We start from the raw sequence: 23,566 nt of genomic DNA, 5'->3' as shown, positions 1-23,566 counted from the left end.
ACAACCATGGGTAAGAAAACAAGGAAAGGTACAGCAGACCAAACAGTATCGATGATTAAGAACCCAAGTCTAACCTTACCATGCACACAAACAAACAAGATCTATTTCTAGATAAAATACACAAGCACTGTGGACCAACCTTCATAAACATTTAACAATTAGTGTTTACTAGCCACGCCATGCACCAATTGGGCCAGAGTGTATAGGAGAAGCCAGTGTTCACGGCTCACTTTGTAGATTGTGTGTGCACATGTAAAAAGTGACCAGAGAAAGACTGCTTTGGACAGACTGCAGAAGACAGGTGAGATGGGGAGGACCTAGAAGAAGGGTTCAGTGAGGAAGGGCAGGATATTGGACGTGCCCAGGCAAGAGTTTTAGCAACAGAGATAAATGTGAGGGGCAGGTTTTGGAGATGATAGAGAGCGAGAGTATTTAGCAAGGGCCCAGAGGTGATGGGAGCAGAAATAAAAGGATTCTAAAATGCTGCCAAGTATGAGAGCCTGGGTGATTGGGAAGACGGTGGGGCTGGCAAAAGCAACAGATAAGACAGGGAGAAAAGGAGGTGTGGGGATAAGAAGCTCAATCTGGGGAACGTGAGGTGGTGGTTAAACACCCAGAAGGAAATATTGAAGAGACATTGGACTATGCACTTAACTATCAATATGTAAATCCCTTGAAAGGCCAAACAATTCATTTGACTGATCTTGGGACGCATGACCTAGAAAGAGCTACATACTACTGCTCTACTAACTACCAATGTATGACCTTGTGATCTATTGACAAGCGAGCCATTACATGAGAAATGATCCCATAACCATTACCTAGAAGGGGGAAGCTCAACACAGGGTAGATGGAATTCCATAGCACATCTGGCATGCTTCACAAAGACAAAAATGGTGAGTACTAAGGGGGCCTTGGACAGCCCTTTATATTATTGTAAAAGCCCAAGTAAATAAATACATTCATCCCATAATAGATCCTAGAGACATTTACGTTCCTCCCATATTGCAGGCTACATCCTGATCTCTTTGAGGTCAAAATAAAAACTCCTATTGGCTTCAAGAGGATCTAGTTTAGCCCTTATGGCAGCACTTGGGGCACAGTTCTCTGATCTTTGACTACTTTTTGGGCTCAGTGTCCACGCTACAGGAAACAAAAATTGATGGAAAAAAGATTAAGTGACAGAAACATGTATTCATACTGTCAGACAAATCCAGGTATCAGGAAGGGGTCCAACAATGTGCTAAAGAATAATGATTTTTTAATTTTTTAAGTCTGCTTTCAAACCTACAGAGATCATTATGCACACTCTAAGATAAGGACTCACAGAAGCTAAAGGCCCATCAGGATAGCACTAGAGCATATGGTTAAGTCCCACTGACAAAGTTAAGCACAGGCTTAAGTGCTATCCTTATTAGCAAGGCTTTTTGGAATCAATGCCATAGAAACAAGGTTGCAACTAACATCTATAACCTAATTTTTTAATCAACCAGGTTTTTTTTAACTAAAGAACTCAGTTTGTATGGACTGAGGTAAGAACAAATCAGAGTGAGTGTGAGGAACAAAACCAAAACCAAAACAAAGGAACATTTTTTTCCCAGACACCTGTCACTATTATTGCTGGAGTGCAGTGGGTCACTATGAGCTAACATGGAGAGCTTCAGCCGAGAACTGAAGCTGCAGCACCTTTAGGGCAAGCAAATATATTTCAAGAATGGAGTAAGTTACAAAGGCTGGAATTTAGTTTGTTGGAATGAATCCTTGAGTTGCAAGCAACAGACAACAACAGATTCTTGTATAACCCAGTCAGTTAATTTTTCAGCACATAGGACACTGCTTTCTATGATAAACCCCATCTTCCAGTCAGTATTAAAAAATTTATCATACATAATAATATAGGCAACATAGTATATTCTATTTACAAACCATTGGTAATAGGGTTTGGTCTGTCATGCTCTTTTATATGACCAAACCTGAAGAAGAGCTCTACGTAAGCTCAAAAGCTTCTGTCTCTCACCAACAGAAGAATCACCCTCACCCACCTTGTCTCTCTAACGCTCCTTTACAGACAGAAAAGACCTCTGCCCTCTTTTCATTTGTTTGAAAAATACAAAGTACCAAAGACATGAAAAATAGCTTTAAAACATGATTTGTTTCCCACAGTACGCTTTCATCCAAAAATGTTTATAGGTAATCTTGTTTGGTTCATCTGTTATGACATCATTACAAATAAACATGAACTTACTGTCAATTCATTTGTAAGTTGCTGTATTTTCCTTTTCATTTCATTATATTCTCCGTACATTTTCTCTCTTACTTTTTCCAAAGTTGCTCTCACCTGTAGTCAGAAAAATAAGCATTTGTTATTCAGCCTTTACTATCAAAATAGTTTAGATTAGAAACCAGACGATGTGTTCAAAAGACCAAGACCACTGCTAAGCCAAATACTGCCCACTGCCCAAATACTGCCCACTGTGACTGTGAAATACTGCCCACTGCGATATTTATACCAGAGAAATATTGAAGTATATTAGATACCATGGTATAATAGCTGACTGTTCATTTGACTTTTTAAGCCAAATCTCTGTATAAACAGTCTTTTGCACCAATTTAGACCCATAATTCCATCACTAGATTCCAAAAAATAGGCTATTCACCAACTTGATTTTAATATAAAGATTAAAAACTTAATAAAAATAATTGCAGGTATAAACTGTTATTTCCTATACATTTAACAACACTGGAAACAAGTTTGCTAGGCTAATCAAACAGGAACAGAATCAACTTTCTAGCTCAAGGTTAACTAGTATTTACAAAGGACACAACTAAGTAAGAATGTTGACTTACACGCTATCTTTCGGGAACATGGAGGTCACCCTTTTCATTCAGTCATATGCTTTCCTACCAGTCTCATTAAGGTACAGTAAAACAGTGGGCTTAGTTAGGCCTATGCACAGCTGGAGTCAGGTCAGGAGGCGCTAAAAGGGGGCTGCATTCATATGTATGTAATATTTCAGGGGCTTTAGGGGGTGCAGTCTTAGAAAAGGGTGTTTGCTAGTGCTGCACTAGGAAAAGGCACAGGGCCATGCCCCAAACCATGTAATCATCCCCCCTTCGGAATGTGCACAGCTGAAAGCACTGGGAGCTCTCTCTCTCCTTCCCCTACCACCATTCCTTGTTCTCAAGGAAGCATTCAGGAGTCATTCCCCACTACACTCTCTCCCCACTAGTGCACCTGCCAGGAGAGCTATGATTTAGCCCATTATTTTTAGGTCTATTTTAAACTTAAATGTTAAACACTACCTTATATGCATGTATCTGGCAAAGACAGACTTTGATTTAATACCTTGCTGTGCTGCTAAGATGCAAGTCATCTGGGGAGTGGGGGAGGTGAAGCTTATGCATTGGCTTAGTTGAATGCAGCTTTACATGGAGTGGGAGGTGGGGGTCACACCTCTCCCCAACCCCTATACATAGCACTGCCACAATCAAAGCCTGATATCTTGTTCTTGTCAGCTCATTGTATTCATCTCAGAACTGGACTAACAAGCCATATCATAACGGATTAACACACTGGAGAAGCCCAATCAGACATTTTGCTGTCAAGGAAGCTTGCTACATACATATGACATGTCCCTGCCACTGGTTTTCAGAATCGGTTTGGAGAACACCACCACTGCCATCCTTGTGATGGGAGGACACACTACACAAGAATCGTTGTTTGGACCTAGGCATTGTTCCAAATAACAACTGTGCATTTATTTAGGATCACATTTCAGTGGGCACCTCAAAATGACCATTGGTAGGGGTGGCATCTGAAGTTTTAAAAAGAACACATCAGTGAGCATACTGTGTGTGTGTGGGGGGGGGGGGGGGGAGGGAGAAGCCCATGACAACGATAGTGCTAGGGCAAACCAAGCCAACCCAGCAAATCCAAAGACAAGCTCTATAATTCTCCAGTCAAAGCTTTTTGGGGCAGCATCTGTCTCTGTTCCGTGTTTGTACCATACTTGGCACAACAGAGTTGGACCCATGGCTGGAGCACGTAGGCACTCCTGTAATACAAATACCACCTCCATTCTGGTTCCCATCATTGTAGCCTCTAAATACTAAGGAAGTAGTAGGCTGATAACAGATCAGCTGTGCTCGTTTGTATGAGGCAAAGCCCAGCATGGGAGAAAGGTTCTGCTGAAGGCCGGATGTGCCCCTGTCCTGCACCATTAGTGGTCATTTACACCAGTCAGAATAAGAGCATTTAACACCTGCTTTTCACTGGTGTAAATGACTATGCAAGGGGCAGGTCAATGGTGAACTGTGCCCAGAATATTTAGAAAGAGGGCAAGTTTCCTCTACTAAGAGAAGTCACTTGGTAGAAGAAATCAGTAATCCTTAATCCTTAGAAAATGGTTGTTACCATGAGAAGAAACAGCCTGCAAATGCCTGTAAGCAAACATAAGCTGATATTAGGAATCAACATTATTACAGCCCCTTAAATTGTTAGCCTGACTCACAGCAATCCTTCCCACAGTGATTCTCAGCACTGATCTCTTGTGCTTGAATCAGTATAGTATCATCTGCATTGACCAGCTTTCACAAACTGGCTGCATAGGCAGGGCTCCCACAAGGGGGGGGAGGGGGAGGGAAGAAGGGTACACTTTACCGGGGTCTGGACACCCTGGGCGGCCCGGCCCAGGCTGCAACCCCTATTACCATGAGGAAAAAATGTTTCATGGCTCATGAGATTGTATGTATGGGATGAGGGATTGTGTTACGTGTGTGGGAGGGGGCCAGTGTTACAAGTCTGTACTGGGCCCGAAAAAATTATGCTTGGGCCCTTTTCATGGGTGGGGAAGTGGTGAAGAGAGAAAGATGGATTATTTGCTCTGTGTTAATTAGCAGAATTACTGACTCAGCCTAGAGGGTCTAAGATCAGTAAGTGAAATGTTTGGCTCCTGCATGACTGCACCACAGACACCAATCTTACCAAAGCAACTGAATTTACACTTCTGTTTCACGAGAGCTGTTACTTATAGTTACCTACAGAAATATTAGTTTCTCTTATTATCCGATACTAATATGTACAGTAAAATTTGTACAAGAAGCCAGTTATTAGGCAACTCCTTATCTCGAAGCTGCTTGAAAATGTCCCCAAATGAACTGGCTACTTAACCACTTTTAGAAACCCCACCCAAAACCTGACAGAAAGGGTTTTGGTCAGTTTTTCAAGTATTGCTTTAACAGTTTTCTCTATATCTGACTTTAGATTATAAAGCCTTTGGGACAGGGACCCTAAGACTTGTTTGGCAGCTTACTTGCTCAGCAGACGCAGGAAAGTAATCCTCTGGTTAGTATGTTTATTAAGTGTCCCTGCTCTGTGCCCAACCCACTCAGCATGAGAGTCTGTTACAGTTCCCTGCTACAGAATATGGCTTTTTTGCTCAATCTGTAGAGACTCAAACTGTTAACTCTAGAAGTTCCCCAGCTAAAGTCCTAGAGTCAGCCAAGATGGCAATCATCCATGGACACCTGCTGCTGTATGTAAACAACAGCGTACAGAAAGGATATTTGAAAACGTCTTTTAAAACAAACAAAAAACATAACTCACGTCTTTAATGTATTTCATCTCTTCTTTTAGCTGGTGAGCTGACCATCCATAAACCACCATTTCTTTCCTATGGTTATTGTCAGTCCTGTGCACCACGCCATACACCATGCCATGGGAGAACTTCGCTGTAGACATTCCATTCGGTACATGGTAGGGTTGCTATTTAAAAACAAATGAACAAAAAAACCCCACAAAAATAAGAAATTAAAAACGGAGCATCTTAACAGGAATTACATATGTATGTACAACTAGGGGACAACAGACTGGATTTCTTTGTGAGAGGGAGTAAGGGGGTTATTTAAAAAAAGAATTAATTATTCAAGACATTGACTTACTCAGATTCATCATTGGGACTTGCTCTTATACACGTGTGTATATCTACCTTGGGTTTTGGAACTGTGGATTGGTGGATGTGTAGGCACAGCCCGTAACATCTGTTTTTCTTTGCCTGGAGCTGCTCTCAACTTTTGTTTAGATTTTACTTTCAAAATGTTGCTTTATGCAACCTATACAAATAAAAATATCCAGGAGGAAAATCCACCAGACCCAATAGGTAAGATGTTTTATTACTCATTTTAAAACTATTTTTCATGAAGTAGTACTTGATAGGTACAGTTTTTACAGTTCTCTTATGTAGTGCCTAGAGCAAGTCTAAAATTTTGCGCTATAATTCTTAAACTTTTAAGAATGAATATGGGTCATCCATACATATGAACCCCGATTTAATGTAGTTCTCAGGAAACATCTGAAATTGAAAAGGTCATTTAAAAAGGATTACATAAACTGCATTTTGGATATGGATTTTAGATTACAGTGGTTTAATATTTGGAGCTGAAAAAAAAATCAGGACTTGTACTATATTTTGTTTGGATTTTAAGCAATTCACTTCACATTTAAAGCTGATTTTTTGTTAGCATTCTCTGAAATAACGTATGGTATTTCTAATACTTCAGGTCAGGTTCTGTTTCTCCTGTGGGATTTAATAACATCAATACTGGAAGACTTGAAGTAGGGCACTGAGCTGCACAGTATTTGCACAGCATCTGTGTAGGTGTTAGGAATGTTATCAATTCTTATAAGGGAGACACAGAACTCTGAACTCGGGTCCTGGTAGGTAAAATTAGAGAGAAAATTAAACTAAAAATATATGCATTTGTATGCCTCAATTTAAGACAGACACAGCGTCCTCGATTCAGGCTCTCAACTCCTCTGAAAAAAAAATTAGGTACAAAGTGCCGCAAATTGGGCACCCAAAACTGAAGTACACAAAATTAGTGAACACTTCTGAAAATCTGGCTGAAACACACTTATGCATCTGCTTAACTCTATGCACATGAACAGTCGCATTAAAGACAGCACATAATGTAAGTGTGTGCAAGATTAGGGCATAAATCATTAAGGCCAAAAGTACAAGTGGGTTCAAAAAAGAATTAGTAAAGTTCATGGAGTGTAGGTCCATCAATGGCTATTAGCCAAGATGGCCATGGACACAACCCCATGCTCTGGGTGTCCATAAACCTCTCACTTGCTAGAAGCTGGAACTGAACAACAGGCGATATATCACTCGATAAATTGCCCTGTTCTGTTCGCTCCCTCTGAAGCATCTGGCCCTGGCCACTGTCAGAAGACAGGATACTGGGCTATATGGATTATTGGTCTGACCAGTATGGCTATTCTTATGTAAATTCAGCCTAGGATAAAACACCCATCAGGGAAAATTTCAACTCAAATGGTTAAAGTCTCACAAACTTGTAAGCAACTGAAAAAAGTGTCTTATAATGGGAAATGTCGGGCAACCTTAATAAAAAATGGTGCTATCAACCTCATTTACTACACAAACACACATGCACAATGTAGCGCAACTATACAAATATAATTCCACGCTAAAAAAAAAATCATAGGCACAATTCTGTATCCTGGTAATCAGAGTTACAGAATCACGTACTACTGTACCCATCATTTAAAAACCATTTGCTTTGTTGAAAGCACAGAGAAAGCAAGCATGTTTTACAGGAACTGGGTGGAACATGACTCAAGGTTGGCTTTTCATTTCCTGGGTTGTATAATTTGTTTGGTAGTTTCATATCAACTCCACCCCTATATATTTCTTGCATTAGGGCATTGGGTGTCTGTCAGACACCCAAGATAATAATTATTTCAATTGTGGCAAATTATTTCAGAAAGTAATATGCTTCTAAGGACCTAAATATTATCCATGAAACAGCTACTGCTTGTGGCCATAGTAGCTCACAAAGCCATACAACTGGTTCATCATCATATTAATGAAGCTGTGCTAGCTGAACTTGTTGAGCCCCAGCAACGAAGTTCTACTGGGCCTCCAAAATGTTACAGGACTCATTTAAAAATCTTGCTTACAGGCATTAACGTGGAGATTATGCATAGAGCTGTATGAATGACTGATTTTTTTTCAGTTTGCTGGCTGTTCCAAAAAGATAAAATTGTTTGGGAAACTGAAAAGTTTAAAAAAAAAACTGCTGAGTTTTAAGATTTTATTTAATTTTTAAAACAATCAGGACCTTTATAAGAAATGTCATTTAAAATAAAAGAAATCAAAATGTTTTGTTTAGAAAGTGTTGAAACAAAACGTCTGGATTTTTCTTGCTTGTTTTCATCAGGAACAATTCAGCAAATTCAACATGAATTTCTGAAATGCTTGGGTCAACCCAAATTTCCATGTATTTGCTGAAAAAAATTTCAGTTGAAAAATTTCAACCAGTGCTATTTATAAGCTTTCTAGCCACAAGTCGGCTTTTCCCATGACATACAACATATTTGTGAAGAATGCCTTGAAAAGATCTTTCCTGGCAAAGTTCTGGTATATTCAAACTAACCAGGATCCATACCCATCAAAGCCACACGGTCCCCCAAATACACTTATTTCCCATTACACACACAGGAGAACATATTTACATTTACAACACAATGGAATTGTAAATGTGGCATGTAGGTGTATATATACTATACACAATCGCTGCTTACACCTCTCTAACCATGCCTTTTGTTACCACCACCTGTTCCAGGATTTGTGCCTCCTTTCAGGCTGTTCTGTATCTTTAGAACAGTGTCCCAAGCTCCAGCCCTCTCCTCTCTTACAAAAGAGAGAGTTTAAGAATTCCCCTAGTCTGAGAAGCATCCCAGTTCTAATAAGTACATGACATTACACATTTGTTCTCTGCTTTACAATGTATTGTTTTGGTTTAGGTAGTACCTTCACATTGTGAGCTCCTAAGGGCAAGGACTTGTTACAGTTTTTATAGAGTTTTCCCACTGTTCAAAGCTGTGTACACTGACAGCACTATGTTATATTCTCTTTTACTGTCATTTTGCTCCAGTCTTTTCCCTCCTTCCCATCACTCAAATCTCTTTCCACCCCTGCCTCTCCCCATCTCCCCAAAAGAAGATGCTATTTCTATCATTTAAAATTGTTTTTTTCTAAACTATTTGTGGCAGGCTATAAGGGCATTTCACTTGCACAGCTGCTCAGGAGAAGGGCTACTGGAGTGGCCACTTGGAAGACAGAAGGGGAAAAATTCCTTGGGGGAGTTCAAAGCTCACACCCAGGGGTCAGAGGATGAGAACTTTTTCTATTTTCTCAACAATTATTTTGTCTTATTTTACATTCTTGCTACAAACATTAGCCATCTTAGAAGAGAGGATCTTGCTGATTGCAACTGGTTTCTCTCATATCATCCCACCAGCATACACCTGACATTATACAACTCTTCCAATTTGCCTTCTCTGAACACTTACTTACCCTCACCTCTGATCTGCTCTCCTCCCCCATTCCCATCAGAATTTTTTAATTTTTCTCCCTTTCTTTCTTTCTTCCTCCCCTGTTACGCTCCCTCCCTACCATGTTCTCTTTCTCTCAAACCCGCACGGAGCACCAGAGCCTTCACAGCCAGTACAATCCATTTTAACACTTTAAAGCCACATCTTTTTCCCATTCTCCTCTTTACATTAGAAGGGAGCCAGGTTGTAGACCCTCTCTCCCTGCTCATCTATGCAGTGATAAGGGGAGCAATTTCCACCTCTCTTGGCTGCCTGTTCAATGGTGAGGCAAGTGATAGATCTCTCAGTTGGTGATATTAAAAGTCAATGTGCGTCTTTAAAGTGTTCAGGTCCAGATGAGCACTGGCTAGATCACTGCAATCAGTTGCTGAGCTAACCACGTCAAATTGTCAATGCTGGTGGACTTTAAAGCCAAGATCCAGCCTAACCACCCCAATTTCTGGTCAAAACCATCAACTATTGCTAGAGAAATGCAACAAAACAGATGTAGCCACAATGGCATTTCCATATACTCACCACTGCAATATCAGAGCACTTCTCTGAGAAGACACTATAGAAAGTGCTGAATTTTATTTAAAAACTATTCTAACATGCCAGCTGCTGACTTGAAATCACAGGCTTATTTTGAGTGATGTCTGTGTCTGTGCTGCAGTGAACATTAGTAGTGAGACTATATCATTCATGCACATCAAATGCTACAGGAATCTATCTACAGTAGCTTTCAGGAATGTGCTTTAACTTGACTTGCAACAGCACAGACACAATGCATCCGTTTATGTCTTAGAGAATATCCCAAAGAAAAGCAGAGAGTTATTTATTATTATGTTCCATACATTATTTTAAATAGACTTAGACACCTCAGATGTTGCAAAATTCCTGCTAATTACCAGATGTCCTGTTTTTGTCTCAGTCCATATAATGGACATCTTGGTACGAAGCAGAGAAACGGTAAAAACATACTGAGGAGCAATAAAGAACATGAGTGCTGCTTTTTGCTTCCTCTTATGTTCAGGCATGATGCTTATTAATCCACAAGCACAGTAAGAAACTCATGCCAAGTAGAGATTTTCCCCCAATCCATATCCAATATTCAATTTTAAAATCAAAAGTTATATTCTAGACTTTCCTATTGCTCCACATTTCTCCTGAATGTGAGCACAAAGACACTCCTGGCATCCTTTTTAAAAAGAGTAAATCCATCTAATTTAATGATTAAGACACATCTCTGTGTGTTTGGATACATAAGAACAATGGATTCATGTAGGAGTGGGTGGGTTAAATAAGAACTTACAGGTTTTAGCAAAATGTAATTGTTAATTACCTGTAATATCTGAAATCACTTCCATTTGGCAGCTACTAAAAGTAGTTAAGATATATTTCTTATTTCTTCCAATTCCCAGAGCTGTCAGGGGTATCTGATGTATCAATCGTGTCTCCCTTTTGTCTATAATATTGTCTATATCATTGGTAACTTGTGATAGTGTTAACACAATTGATTAGGTTACATATTTCTTGTAAAGAAAAGTAGCACCTTTATTATATCTATTCAATCAGCCAAAATTGCTCCATTGTGATGAGAAATTACTATTTTTCTTGTATTACTCCGGTATTCATGAAACCCATTACATTCAGCCTCCTTTGCAGATACTATATTATATTTTAAATGCATGAAGGATGTGGAAAATGCGACAATACACATCTATACAAGTATTATGTCTTGAAATGAAGCATGTATGAATTATAGACTGCAGGAAATACACCAGTTAACTTCTATACCATTTCCAGCAACTTTAGAAAATTCAAAGACTATCACAATTAGCAAAAACTATTGTACATTTATCTACCAGTGTAGTAGCTGATTTTATAACAACATATATTGTAGCCTAGCAGTACCTCACTGTCACTGCTTGTCATCAGTAGATCTAAAGCCTACTCTAGTGGTGCTCAATCCTGGAGCGTTTGTGTGTCATCCAAAGGAGTTGCAGAGAACCCAATAATAGACACATCATGAGGTCACACCAATGCAACTCAAAACCATTTCTTATTAATGGAATATCAGGAAGAGAAAACCAGCGTCATCCCATGGTATTTTTATAACTCTCTGGCACTCCCTTTGACACAATAGTAGCTCTAGCTCTTATCCTTTGCAAGTATCTTGCAGAGATGAGAGGGATCCTGGGGACTATACATTTACTCAGCAATATTTCTGTTGCCTTGTAACATGGAAAGCATTCTGCTGATGTAACTGTTGAGTTTGCTTTGTCTAAGAGCTGCAATCAGACCTGTAGACTCCAGGAGAGTTACAAGTGGTTCAACAGTCAGGTGGAGTATCAAAGCTTTATAGATCAGAGTAGGGCAGTGTCACAGGGCACATTCCCTCACCCTCTCTCTTTATAAGTAGTCCTCACACATTCTTACTTAAGTTCATCACAGTGTATTTTATTTATGTCTTATGCAGTTTCATGTCCCATCATCAAAGCTTTCCCCAATCTTCAACGTCCTCCTTGACCCAGTGAAAGAGATCTCACTTCTAAGATCCTGAGCTTCTTTGCCCTTCCTTCCAGCCTTCCCCTCTCCCTTCCTGTGTTTTTTTTTCTTTAAAAGGTGATTCAGTTCATCAGCTGAAGACATCCTTAGCTGTTTAGTCATCTAGTCCTTAACCAATTATTTCCTCAATTTGGCCCACGTGGAAATGTTTGCAAAGAGCAGGGAGGGATGACTCAGCGTTAAGCTACTCACATTGTCACAGGTTCTTAGGACTTGCCCTCACTGTATTGTTAGCTTGAGCTATAATTTGAGTTTTGAACCTAACCTGACTCCAGTCCACACACACACACACACACACACACACACACACACACACACAAAAAAATCTCTATCTCAATTTAAATGGTGCTTGAAGCTCTGGGTATGTCTACACAGCAATTTAAGCCCAGGCTCAAGCCAAACCTCCCTTGAATTCACACTGAAAATATGCTAACCTGGGGACACTGCAGGGCTGGAGGGTCTGAGCCCATGTTAAGCTGGAACCTATAGTCCGAGCTCTATTGGTTTTCGGTGTGCACATGGCCCCAGCTTGATTTCGGTCCCAGAAGTCCGCTAGATGTATCCCAGAGTTTCTGGTGGCAGAGGAGCAGCACCGCAGGTAGCCAACACAGCAGGCAGAAGTGCCATTACTGTCTGGCTAAGTGTACTCCCCCTTCCTGCTCCTCCCACAGCAGCAGCTCCAGCTGTGGCCCCCTCTGCTGCTGCATGGAGCTTGCCCAGAGCAGGGAGCAAAGCTGGCAGGCAGGAGGCGGCTCCCAGCCACCAGAATGTTGGGGGTCATCCCTCTGCCAGCCCTGCTGATCCAGGAGTTTTGCCACTCCCCATTCCTGCAGGGCGGTGCTCTCTGCCCCTCTTGGGGCTGTGTGTGCAGGGATGCCTGGGCTGTGTGCACTGTGAGGGCAGTGAGTGGGAGTCTCCTGCAGCAGCAGCTCTGGCTCTGACTCCTCACTGTGGGCAAGTTTTGGGGCTCATTCCCACACACTGACCTCACAGTGCATACTGCTGGGGCACCCCGCACATGCAGCCCCAGGAGCCTCCACTCCATTCTCTGGGCCCCCCTGCATGCACTGTGAGGGTGTTGAATGAGAGCCAGCACCAAAACTTCCCCACAGCCTCCCAGGGATTCCTTCTCCCTCCCAGGGTGCGGCAGCCATATGGGATCCTCGGGAGGCACCGGAGTACACCGCACCCCAAACTCTGGGGATGCACTTCACTGCTCTGTAGCTAGCAGCAAACAGGCTGGGGAGGGGGTTGCTTTGATACCTTCATTGTATGTCAAACTTCAAAACAAACGCACAAAACACAGAAACTTTCACTGAACATCCCATTTTAAAAATTAAGAATTGCCAAGTTTCATTTTAATAGTTTGACAGCTCTGGAGACTGATGTCCTAATTATCCTTAGAACAGGTGCACATGGGCATTTTCCTGCCAATGTGACTCACCCCAGAACTGGAGAGCCCAGTTCTTAGATTAGACTGCAGTTCAGTATAAAGCCTTCTCAACTGCAGTCATTCTACTGAGACAGTCACCAAAGGAGCTAATTATGGGGTTCATGAATGTACGTGCTCCTTATTGGCACGAGTTCCATCAACAGCACTGCCACAGTTAGGAAACAGGGTGGGCAGTAGAGTTTTCGCCACAGTGTACTAGACTAGAGAGTTGAGATAAACGGGGGACGCTGGGGGGGGGGGCGAGAGGGGGGAATTTGGCACTTTGGGATATGTTTACTTTGACTTAGGTCTGTGCATTGCAGAGTGGATGCCAGAGCTCTAGGTTCGAGCATGGGTCAGATAATTTTTAACCTACGGTTAAAAATGCAAATGTAGATGCTCAAGCCCAGGGTTCCTGGACACGGGTCAGCTGACTTGAGTCCCACTAATCCTACTGTGTAGACATAGCCTCGGTTAAGGTGTTGTTTTGCAACGTGGTCACTCTCACTAGCTAGCTTGAGTGCAGTAACTTAAGTGTGCTAACCATGCAATGAAGACAAGCCCTTTGTTCCGTATCGTAGCATCTAAGGTGGGTACAAAATTCTGTACGTGCTCAAAATAAAATTCTTAGATTTACTTTCATATCCTACACTAGTATTATTTTGTACAATATCTGAATTTATTTTTCTCAATGCTTTTTCTTCATAATATCCAGTATTTAAAGACAATACAACACTGTGAGCATACAGGTTTGCTGTCCAGTGATTGTCATGCTGTTCCTGTCCGTTCTTGGCACGGCACAGCACAGCTGTATATGCATACTTCAATTGTTAAACGCAAGCCAGCAAACTGAACAGTCATCTAACCTCTGTCCCTATTTATAAAAGAGGGTATATTTAGTAATTTTATGAACACTGAGTCAGTAGAATATGGGTGGATCAGCTCAGATATTTGATCACACTATCTCATCATTCTGCAAATAAAAAAAAAGTGAATAAATAGAGCCCAGTGTGCATTCCCAGTTACTATGCAACCAGGTAGGGTTTATACAAGCAATACATTACAGCAGTGGTAGTCAACAGCTGGCCCGCAGTCCAAATCTGGACCGCAAGGGGCTTTTCACTGGACTGTGGAGTGCTTCAGGGCTCGGGGCTTCAGCTCCTGCCAGGACTCACGTCTGCGTACCTTGTGGGGCTCAAGCCCTGAGCCCCAGCACACCCTGCGGGGATCCATTTAGGGAGGGCAGGGGACACCTACCCCCGAGTTACATGTCAGCCCCAGGCACTGGCTCCCCCAAGCCTGCCAGCACACGGCCAGTCACTCCTTTACCTGCACTAGCTCCCCACTGCACTCACTGCCTGCTGCCTCCTAGAATTTCATGGTCCATTCAAAAGCCTCTGGCAGTCTGGATTTGGCCCACAGTCTGCCTATTGACTACCCGTGCAACAGGCTCTGGGTATATTACACAGCATTGTGTGTATTCATTGAACAGGGGCACTTGCGATGTGAAAAATGTTTCTCTGGGGTCTGGACCTTGACAAAAAATAATTGACTCCCCCTGTATTACACTGAGAATAAAATCCATCAGTAATAAATTACAAACTTCTTTTAAGGTATTAAGTGAGAACCGATTCATGGTCAGTAACTTTTTTGCAGTAGTTTCTGTATATGGTGATATATGCATTTACCTATCTACAGTGGCCATGGGATACAATTTGATGGCATGAAAGGTAAAATGCACTACATGTTTTTGAATATTTAATTGCAATATCCACAGCCAACTAGGTACCTCAAAGAAAGAGAAACATGCCATGGAAATGTTTTGTATATACTCTTGTCAACCATAATTGCTGATATTAAGAATTACTTACATTTGGAACTATCAGATTGTCATAATTCAACAGAGTAAGATCATACAGCTGGGATATAATTCTGAATTTAACTAAGTCTACATTATTTTTAGTTTTAAATATAAATCATAAAACAATATGTAAAAAGAATCCAATCTCTTAGGAATATGTAAACATATTTACCACTTTGCATTCTAGACTGTACAGAGGATTAATTTTTCAGGATTAATACAGTTGCTCCCCCTTAATACAGTCTTAGGTATAAAACTGCCAGCCTTAACTTGTGTTAAATTTGCTATTTTAATTTGTGGTTGTATGGGGGGCGGAGGGGGATCTCATTTGCTTCCTTTAAACTCAAAGCCCCACAATGAAAAAGGTTCAATATAAGAAAGTTAGAGATAAGAACTGTCTCAGCCCTGATCATCCATAGGTCTCTGACATTTATTTTAATTGCTTCCTGCATAATACAGTGTATAGGCTCCTGAGTTAATATCTATCCCACTCAAAAACAAACACTACTTTTAATGTGGGTGAACCCTACATTCACTGACCTAATTAATTGCCTAAGGAATTTCTGTTATCAGATACAAATGGGGAGAGGATTTGAAGTGGCAAAAAATATTCCACATGCTACAGCTACACAGCCTAAATATTATGGGTCTGATTCTAATTTACACTAAGCCATCTCAGTGAGTGTAAGTCAAATTTAGAGCCACTTTAAGACCCCTTTACAGCACCAGAGTGAAGTCAAGGGACCTTAGTGTAAATGAGAATCCCAGGCCTGTATCTTTGCACAACAGATATTTGATAAAGACCTTATATTTTGACAATTTTGAATAAAATTGAAAGTAGGGAAAACATTCGTCTCTTGCTGAGTCAGGTTACAGTTACTTCAGTTTAGCGATACTGTTAAGTAGTTGTGTGAGATGCTGCATGACAATTCAAGCATTGTTCTGCCAATTTCTTGTTTGGGTTTGGTTCATTAAAGGGTTCATGTGGTCAAACAGTGGAAGATACCCAGTTTTCCTTTCTAATCCTGGCTTAAAATAGGATAAACGTAAATTATGGCACTAAAAAAAACACTTAGGGGCCAGATTTTTAAAAGGTATCAGTAAAAATCTGGCCCTTAGATCTTGATCCTGTACCCTTGAACTCTCAGAAAGTTTTACCACTGCTTCTGAGAGAACAGAACTGGATCATTTGTCTCTTCTCACTGCACTGCTCATATACCATTTTCTTTCCAGAAGAATCTTGATTTCCTTCTTTTGTATTTTCCCATCAGTATTAGTGAAGTGTAAGTTGTTAACTATACTACACAGAGGAGACAGACTTTTTTTTAAAAAAAGACATAGAAAGGCCAGCTGAAATACACAGTTTTAATGCCCCAATCCTGCAAAAACATAAGCATATGCATAACTTTACACACACAAATAATCCCACTGAAACCAATGGGACCATTCATACGTTTAAGACTTTACATGATCAGGCCCTAAGATGGTCAATTCTTCAGGACAAGGACTTTGTCTTTGCATGCATTTGTACGGCACATAACGCAGTGGGACCCTAATCTTTATTTGGGCCTCTGTTACAAATATTAAATAATAAAATACTTCAGTTGCCCATCCCCTACAGCCTGTGTGCTGCAAAACTGCTCTCACTCTTATACCTCCAAGCCAATTTTGCTGCCACCAACTTCAGAGCTCACCCACACCTCAGTTTTGACCACAGTATGACTTTTATATGAACTGTCAATTTTCTTTTCTTAAATTTGCAAAGATGTTGAAATTCCCATCAATGTTAATCTCAATTTCTGTGGAAGGGGTGAAAAACACATTCTGATTTTTACAAATTGTGTACTGATAAATGCCAGTCTACACCCAATGCACTTACTTTTTTTGTTCTTTCCAGTTTATTTGCTCCTTGTTCAGAAAGTGAGCCTTCATCAGGTGGCACTGTTAAGCGTAATCTACAGACATTCGCCTAGAAGGGAAACAAAGGTTTGCTTTCAGTTTTAAGAATGTTAAGAAAGGTCCTTTTAATAGACCCCTCTATAAAACAAGATATGCTAGCTTTCGGGTTTTCATCCATGCTACAAACAATGGAAGAGGTGACTTTCTAATGGGTGGGTTCTTTAGCTGGCAAGAACTGATTCAAGAAGAATGTTACATACCTGAAATAATAACATGCTGTTGACTGAAATGGGTTTTTGCTATATTCACACAAAAGACATTGAGAATTGAAATGCATGCTAACACTGAAAATAGTTTCTTCAGTTTCTCTGCTTTGATTGCAATTTGGCACATCTTTGAACTTTAAAAAGGGGAGATTCAGTATCTGAGAACACAAAATGCTTTCTAGAACAGACCCTGTTTTTTGTGTCGAGGACAAAATAGCTTGCCCTTGGAAACGCTCATGAGTTTAGTTCCACTGAATTCAAGGAGATCAATCACATTGGTAAATTATTCATACAGCCAAAAGTTCACAAACTCTTTCACAAAAAAGTGTAATTACAAGGTCCCTCTTCCTATGTGACCTTGGAAAACCACTTCCTCGTTGGTGAAATGGGGTTAATAATATTTTTCCCCCACAAACACACACTGTGTCCCTGCCTTGTTTGTTTAGATTGTAAGCTCTTTGAAGCAGGGACGGTCTTCTACTACGCATTTGTTCAGTGCCTCGCATAACAGGGCCCCCAGTCTTGGCTGGTGCCTGTAGGTGCTGCAATATAAAGCAGTAATGATTCCTAAGCAACAGATACCAACTGTTGAAACTCAAAATACACATTGTCTCTCTGACATCTCCTTGTGGATGTCTAGCTGTCAGCTCAAGATCAACATGGCTAAAACAGAACTCTTAATTTCCCTCCACAAAATCTCTCCCCTTTCTCAGTACTATGGACACCACTACCATCCTGTCATTCAGGCCCTTAGTAAGGGTGTCATCATGGACTCCAACCTCTATGTCTAATTCTTGACAACTCTTTCTAAATAACATCTCTAAGATATGGCCTTTCCTATCCATCCACACAGCTAAAACACTCATCCAGGTCTTATGCCTCAATTACTCCAACATCTTTTCCTCTAGCACTGACAAATGCAATCCTGTTGCACTCATATCCATTCAAATTGCTGCTGCTGCACAGATCATTTTCCTAGCCTTTTGATTTGACCATTTCACCCTTCATTGACTCCCCCTGCTCTGTCACATTGAACATAAGCTACTTCACTTTCCAGGCCCTTTAGATCCATTTAGATAGTAATGCTCAGACCTTCGTCATCCAGGAGCCAAATTAATTATCAACACTACCCAACAGAGCCACATTAGTGAGAATTCATTGTTTCATTTACTATAGTACTATATATTCATATTTAAACAGTATGACAGGGAAATAATTAAGTTTTTATATATTATTCTCACAGCAAAATGACTGACCAAGTATTTTATCAGCTACAGTTGATTAATAACATAGTAAAAGCATCCTGATTGGTTAATAATTAAATCGCACGGTGTTTTAATATCATGTGCTGCAAAGAGCTTTATGAGACACATTAAAGAGCCACTTGCGGCTCACAAGCCTCAATGTGAGTATCACTGATTTAGAGCTTTAGCTCCATTTGGAAAGTCTGTATATTTTTAAATACAAAAAGAGCTCAATGCCATTGACCAGCATTCATTATCAAACCTACAAGAAGTGAGAGTGCACGTGCTGGAGGAAGTAAAATTTGGTAAGGAAACATTTTAGTTTCAAATTTCCAAAGGCATTATTATAAACAATGAGATTTATTTTTAATGATTAATACAATCTTGACTGTGTCCACGTATACTGGCTTTTGACGCTGATTAGGGGGTATTTGTAACTTGCATTAGATGAGAATTCCAGATTCTTCCTCTCAGCCATTATAATGGAGAATTTGAAGGTGCTTCCTGTTTACAAGTTAATAACCGTACCCTATGTTACTAAACTCCTTGACTTTGGAGTTTATTGGCGCACAATATGATTATCAGGAAGCCCATTATACCCATATTATCACCCCTCTTCCCTTTCCCTTTAATTTCCACTTTCCACTGTTCTTTCCTCCCATCAGCTCAGCAAGGCTCTTATCCCTAATACGTATTTGTTTACAAGCATGAACCAGAAGGGAGAGGCTGGCAGTCTTCCAATATAAGCAAACAAAGGAACATTTAGGACAGTTCTTGTGGAGACAAGTGCCTTCCTGACCTGTAGAACAGCAACAGAAAACAAGGGAATTTAGGGGAAGGTGATGAAAGCAACGAGGCCAATTCTTGTTCCCACTGATTTCAATGGGAGCAGACCCGGACCAGATAGAATTGAATGCAATCTCCCTATCAGTGATTAGACAACCTGTTTTTCTTTGATTTTAGGTATGTTTCTTATTTACTGACAAGAAAAACGAGAAACAGAAGCATATGCCATCTTTGAAGCAGGCAAACAGCTTGGCGTTCAACACAGGAACCAGTCAGCACAGAGCAGCGGTTCCCAACCTTTTTTGGCTCGAGGGCCATAAATATAATTTTTACAACCCTGAAGTTCCACCACTCTATCAACTCATAAAAAGGTATTGACATATACACGATTAACGACCACAAACCACTACATATTTAAAGTAAACACTTTGATGTTACTGTGCTCAGTGCTGCTAAGTGCAGGCCAAACTGTAAGGCACTGCAGCTAGACGGAAGGAGTTCAGTGAGGAGGCTGCTTCCTTGCTGATCTCTCGTCCCCCTGGCTGCAGCAGGGAAACTGCACCCGTCCTGTAGCCCTGTGCACTCCAACTGGGTCCCTTCTGCAGCTAGGGGGAAGGGAAATCAGTGCTCCCCTCCCTCTAGCTCCAGCAAGGACCCCAGCACTTATGGACCCACGAGGAGCACTTTGCCGTGCTCCCTACAACAGCCAGGAGGAAGGGAGTGCTGATCTGCCATCCCCTTGGCTCTAGCAAGAAGCCTGCACCCATCTTGTAGCCCATGGATCCCTTCTGCAGCCAGCAGGAGGGGAGCGGCGGGCCACTTTGAAAGACCCTGAGGGCCACTTTTGTCCGCTGGGCGAAAGGTTGGGAACCACTGGCATAGAGGGATTATTGCAACTAGATTTAAATATTCACAGTACAGTTATTTGTCAATAATCATACTGAAATGATACAAGTCCCTGTACACCGATTAAAGAACGATGACTGCCTGCCAGAGCAAAGGGAATGGGATTCACAGGCTCCTTGATTACTGCAATGCAACCAAACAATAATTATGCAGACGCACAATCAGAGTGCAGGAAAATGAATAACCAGAAAGAGAAATAAATTAGGGTTAGCAATTGTACATTGTGATTGCCAGGATCGCCTCTGTAGCCTTTTTTAAAAATTGGCGTCACGTTAGGTATTCACTCACTCTGCTTCTGGTTGAAAGTTATTCTAAACTTCTGAAGGCAAGACAAGAAACAAGTCTTTAATTTCAGTCAGTGCAAAAAGAGTAATCTGGTGATCAGGGACAATTGACAGAATCTATGAAAGAAAATGTAACTGTAGCCAGCTCTAGATTCATCTCTAAGATAACATGATTAATGAACACTTTTCCTGTGATCGCAGGGAGATGGGAATATGGCATCTTGTCTTGGGTGTAATTTTACTTAATTTGTTATTCTAAGTGTTTTCATTCCCTTGTTTGAATAGCCATGTTTGGGAGCTAACATTTAACTATGAAAGAGAAAGGCACTACTCTAAAACGAGTTTTACTTGCAAATTAGTTCTGTTGTTGCCACTAGAGAAAGGTACTGTACTAGATTCTTACAAACTACCAGAACTACATACTTTTACTTTGCACTGGAATATATGCTAGAGTTGATTAGGTAAAAAAAACAAACTAATACCCAGAACAAAACTAGTATTCTAAAATATACTCTCCTAATATTAACCTGTTTAGAAGAAAGATACCGATCATGAAACTTATAGTGAATAGTGAGGTTTGAAATCACTTTATTCTAAAGAATTAGGGAATAAGGGAACATTATGCTACGTAACTCCCCATTAAAACATTTTATTCCTTATTATTACAGTAATTGCAGTTTCCAAAGCTTTCAAATTTGTGTTTTAACAACTTTGCTTCTCGCCCACTATTAGTCTAAGTTTATGTACTTCACATACTCATGATGAAGAATGAATTCAGAGAGTTAACTGGTTCCTAGCATAACACGGCAGATGACTTTGCCACAGTAACCTCACCTGTCTCACTGATTACTGTATGCAACAGGTGTCATAACAACATTCCTCACTGGTTTGATTTTCACTGATGAACAAGTGGGTGTTGCTGTTAGTTCTCTCTGTTCACCTACTAAGTATTCCAAAAACATCACAGACCTGAAGAAGAGCTCTGTGAAGCTCAAAAGCTTGTCTCTCTCACCAAACAGAAGTTGGTCCAAAAAAAAATATTAACCCACCCACCTTGTCTCTCTAAAATCATTTGTTTGTAATGACAAGTTTATCACTTGATCCTTGTTGATTTATTGCAACTACAGTACATAAAGAATCTGTGTCCTCTCATGATAACAGCATATGTTTTTATTCTACAGAAAAAGCTATTTAAAATAGGGTGGATATGGGAACATTCTTGTCACTGTATCTGCCAGTTTTAACAACATTTAGAAGAGTTGCCAAGCAGACGAATACATCATCATTACTGATCTTATCTTAATTATGGAAGATTCAAAATATATTTAAATATTGTTCTATTTAAAGGGCTCCTGGTTTTAAAGCAATACCCACTAGCTACAGTGTCTAAGGCATTAATTAATCTGTCACTGCTTGAATGTGAAAGTCCTTGATTCTTTAAATCCAGCTGAATGTTTACAAACAAACAACCACACACACAACCATACACCTCACCTCCTAAAAAAAAATGGGCACCACAATATTATGACTAGTAAAAGAAAACCTCATTGTAGAGCCCACAAATTTTGGCCCCGTTATCAGTACATAACTAGACTAGAATGGAAACAAAGATGCTTTGACATGCTACATTAAAGGTGGTTGCCTTCTGTTTCAATTGAAGCGCACACACACTGGAAAAAAGTCTGCAAAATACATAGGGGAAATAGTTGGTATTCTAAACTAATGAATGAATTTTTTTTTAAATAATCAAACATTATTTTGCAGTATCCTGCAATATTTTCTTTGAACTGTTCTTCTTGGAAATTGAGCATGTCAACCTTGATCCTGATGTCAAATACGTTCTTTGTCCAAAGCAGAAACAGGAGTTTTGAAAAACATGATACAAAATAGAAAAGCACAGGCCCAGATCCTCAAAAGGGAACTAGACTCCTAAACACCTTTGATGATCTGGGACACAGAGGGCGTTTCTTTGGAAAACAATACTCTTTCTTTTACAGCTGTGGCCTTTGTCATGCAATAAAATATGCTTTGGCACATTTTTCTTCTAGTCAAAAGGGAACTACATCTTCCAGTGCGCAGGTATGGCTAAAGGGCAAACACATGCTCTTCCCTCTAAAAAAGAATCATTATTAAATTATGTTCATTAAACCAGGTCATATTTCTGTCATCTGTTCTCTTCTGTAGCCTTAGTCTAAGCCGGCTGGCTCCCCGGAGTAGAAATGGGGAACTAGACATTTGCCCTACGGTTGTAAAAACTCTTGAAGCGAATGGGAGGAAGAAGAGACCCATGTACTTCTGTTGTGATCCCCAGCAGAGACGCTACAGAGCAGAGCGCCTCAGTCTCTCTCCCAGTCCCTCAGAGGCAGAGCTGACAGAGCCCTGCCCGGCTTGTAACGTGACCAGCACAACACCAGGTCCAGGGCTCACGTTACTGGCGGGATTTGAGAGTCAGGGGATCCGGGCCGGAGTCTGAGGCGGGAGACGGCGGGCGAAGCAGCGGCAAGTTTGATAAGCAAGGCAGAGCTGACGGGACCAGCCCCCGCACCCCGGCCCGAAGCGGCCCCGAGCGCCAGCCACAGCCAGCGATGCCCGGCGCACACGGAGCCCGCGGGACCTGATCCGGAGACCCGAGTCTCGCGGGTCCTGCACGGGGGCGGCCCCACAGCGGGCTCCGCAGCCCCTGCCGGGCAGGACTCCCCGCGCCCGCGGTGGCCAGGCTGAGGGCGCCCAGCGGGGCGGGGGCTGGCGCCGGCCGGGCGGGCAGGGCAGGGCAGGGGTCTCCTCTCCCTCCCTCCAGCCGACCGGCTCCCGGCTGACTCACCCGCTTCTTGCCGGCGCCGCCGTCGCCCAGGGGCGGCCTGGGGACGGTGGTGGTGACGGTGAGCGCGGAGCTGTAGCGCAGCATCCTCCGAGTCCTCGCCGC

The 23,566-nt window shown here is 41.3% G+C and overlaps 1 protein-coding gene across 3 annotated transcripts in view; it reads right to left on the bottom strand.

Annotated features, from left to right (window-relative positions):
* The window catches only part of MYZAP (myocardial zonula adherens protein), a 66,327-nt gene extending 42,761 nt beyond the window's left edge, over positions 1 to 23,566 (bottom strand). For all 3 annotated transcript variants that reach the window (XM_067555931.1, XM_067555930.1, XM_067555932.1), the window contains exons 1-4: positions 23,465 to 23,566; positions 17,138 to 17,227; positions 5,606 to 5,764; positions 2,246 to 2,338 (exon numbers count right to left, since the gene is read on the bottom strand). In XM_067555931.1, the coding sequence (XP_067412032.1) occupies positions 2,246 to 2,338; positions 5,606 to 5,764; positions 17,138 to 17,227; positions 23,465 to 23,548 (426 nt within the window). In that variant the 5' untranslated portion in view covers positions 23,549 to 23,566. The remainder of the gene's footprint in view (positions 1 to 2,245; positions 2,339 to 5,605; positions 5,765 to 17,137; positions 17,228 to 23,464) is intronic.

Source organism: Emydura macquarii, unplaced genomic scaffold, assembly GCF_026122565.2.
Source record: "Emydura macquarii macquarii isolate MOO-44397 ecotype Brisbane River unplaced genomic scaffold, CSIRO-AGI_Emac_v2 contig_1644, whole genome shotgun sequence".
NCBI classification, from domain to species: domain Eukaryota; kingdom Metazoa; phylum Chordata; order Testudines; family Chelidae; genus Emydura; species Emydura macquarii.
This window is presented reverse-complemented; position numbering and strand designations above follow the sequence as displayed.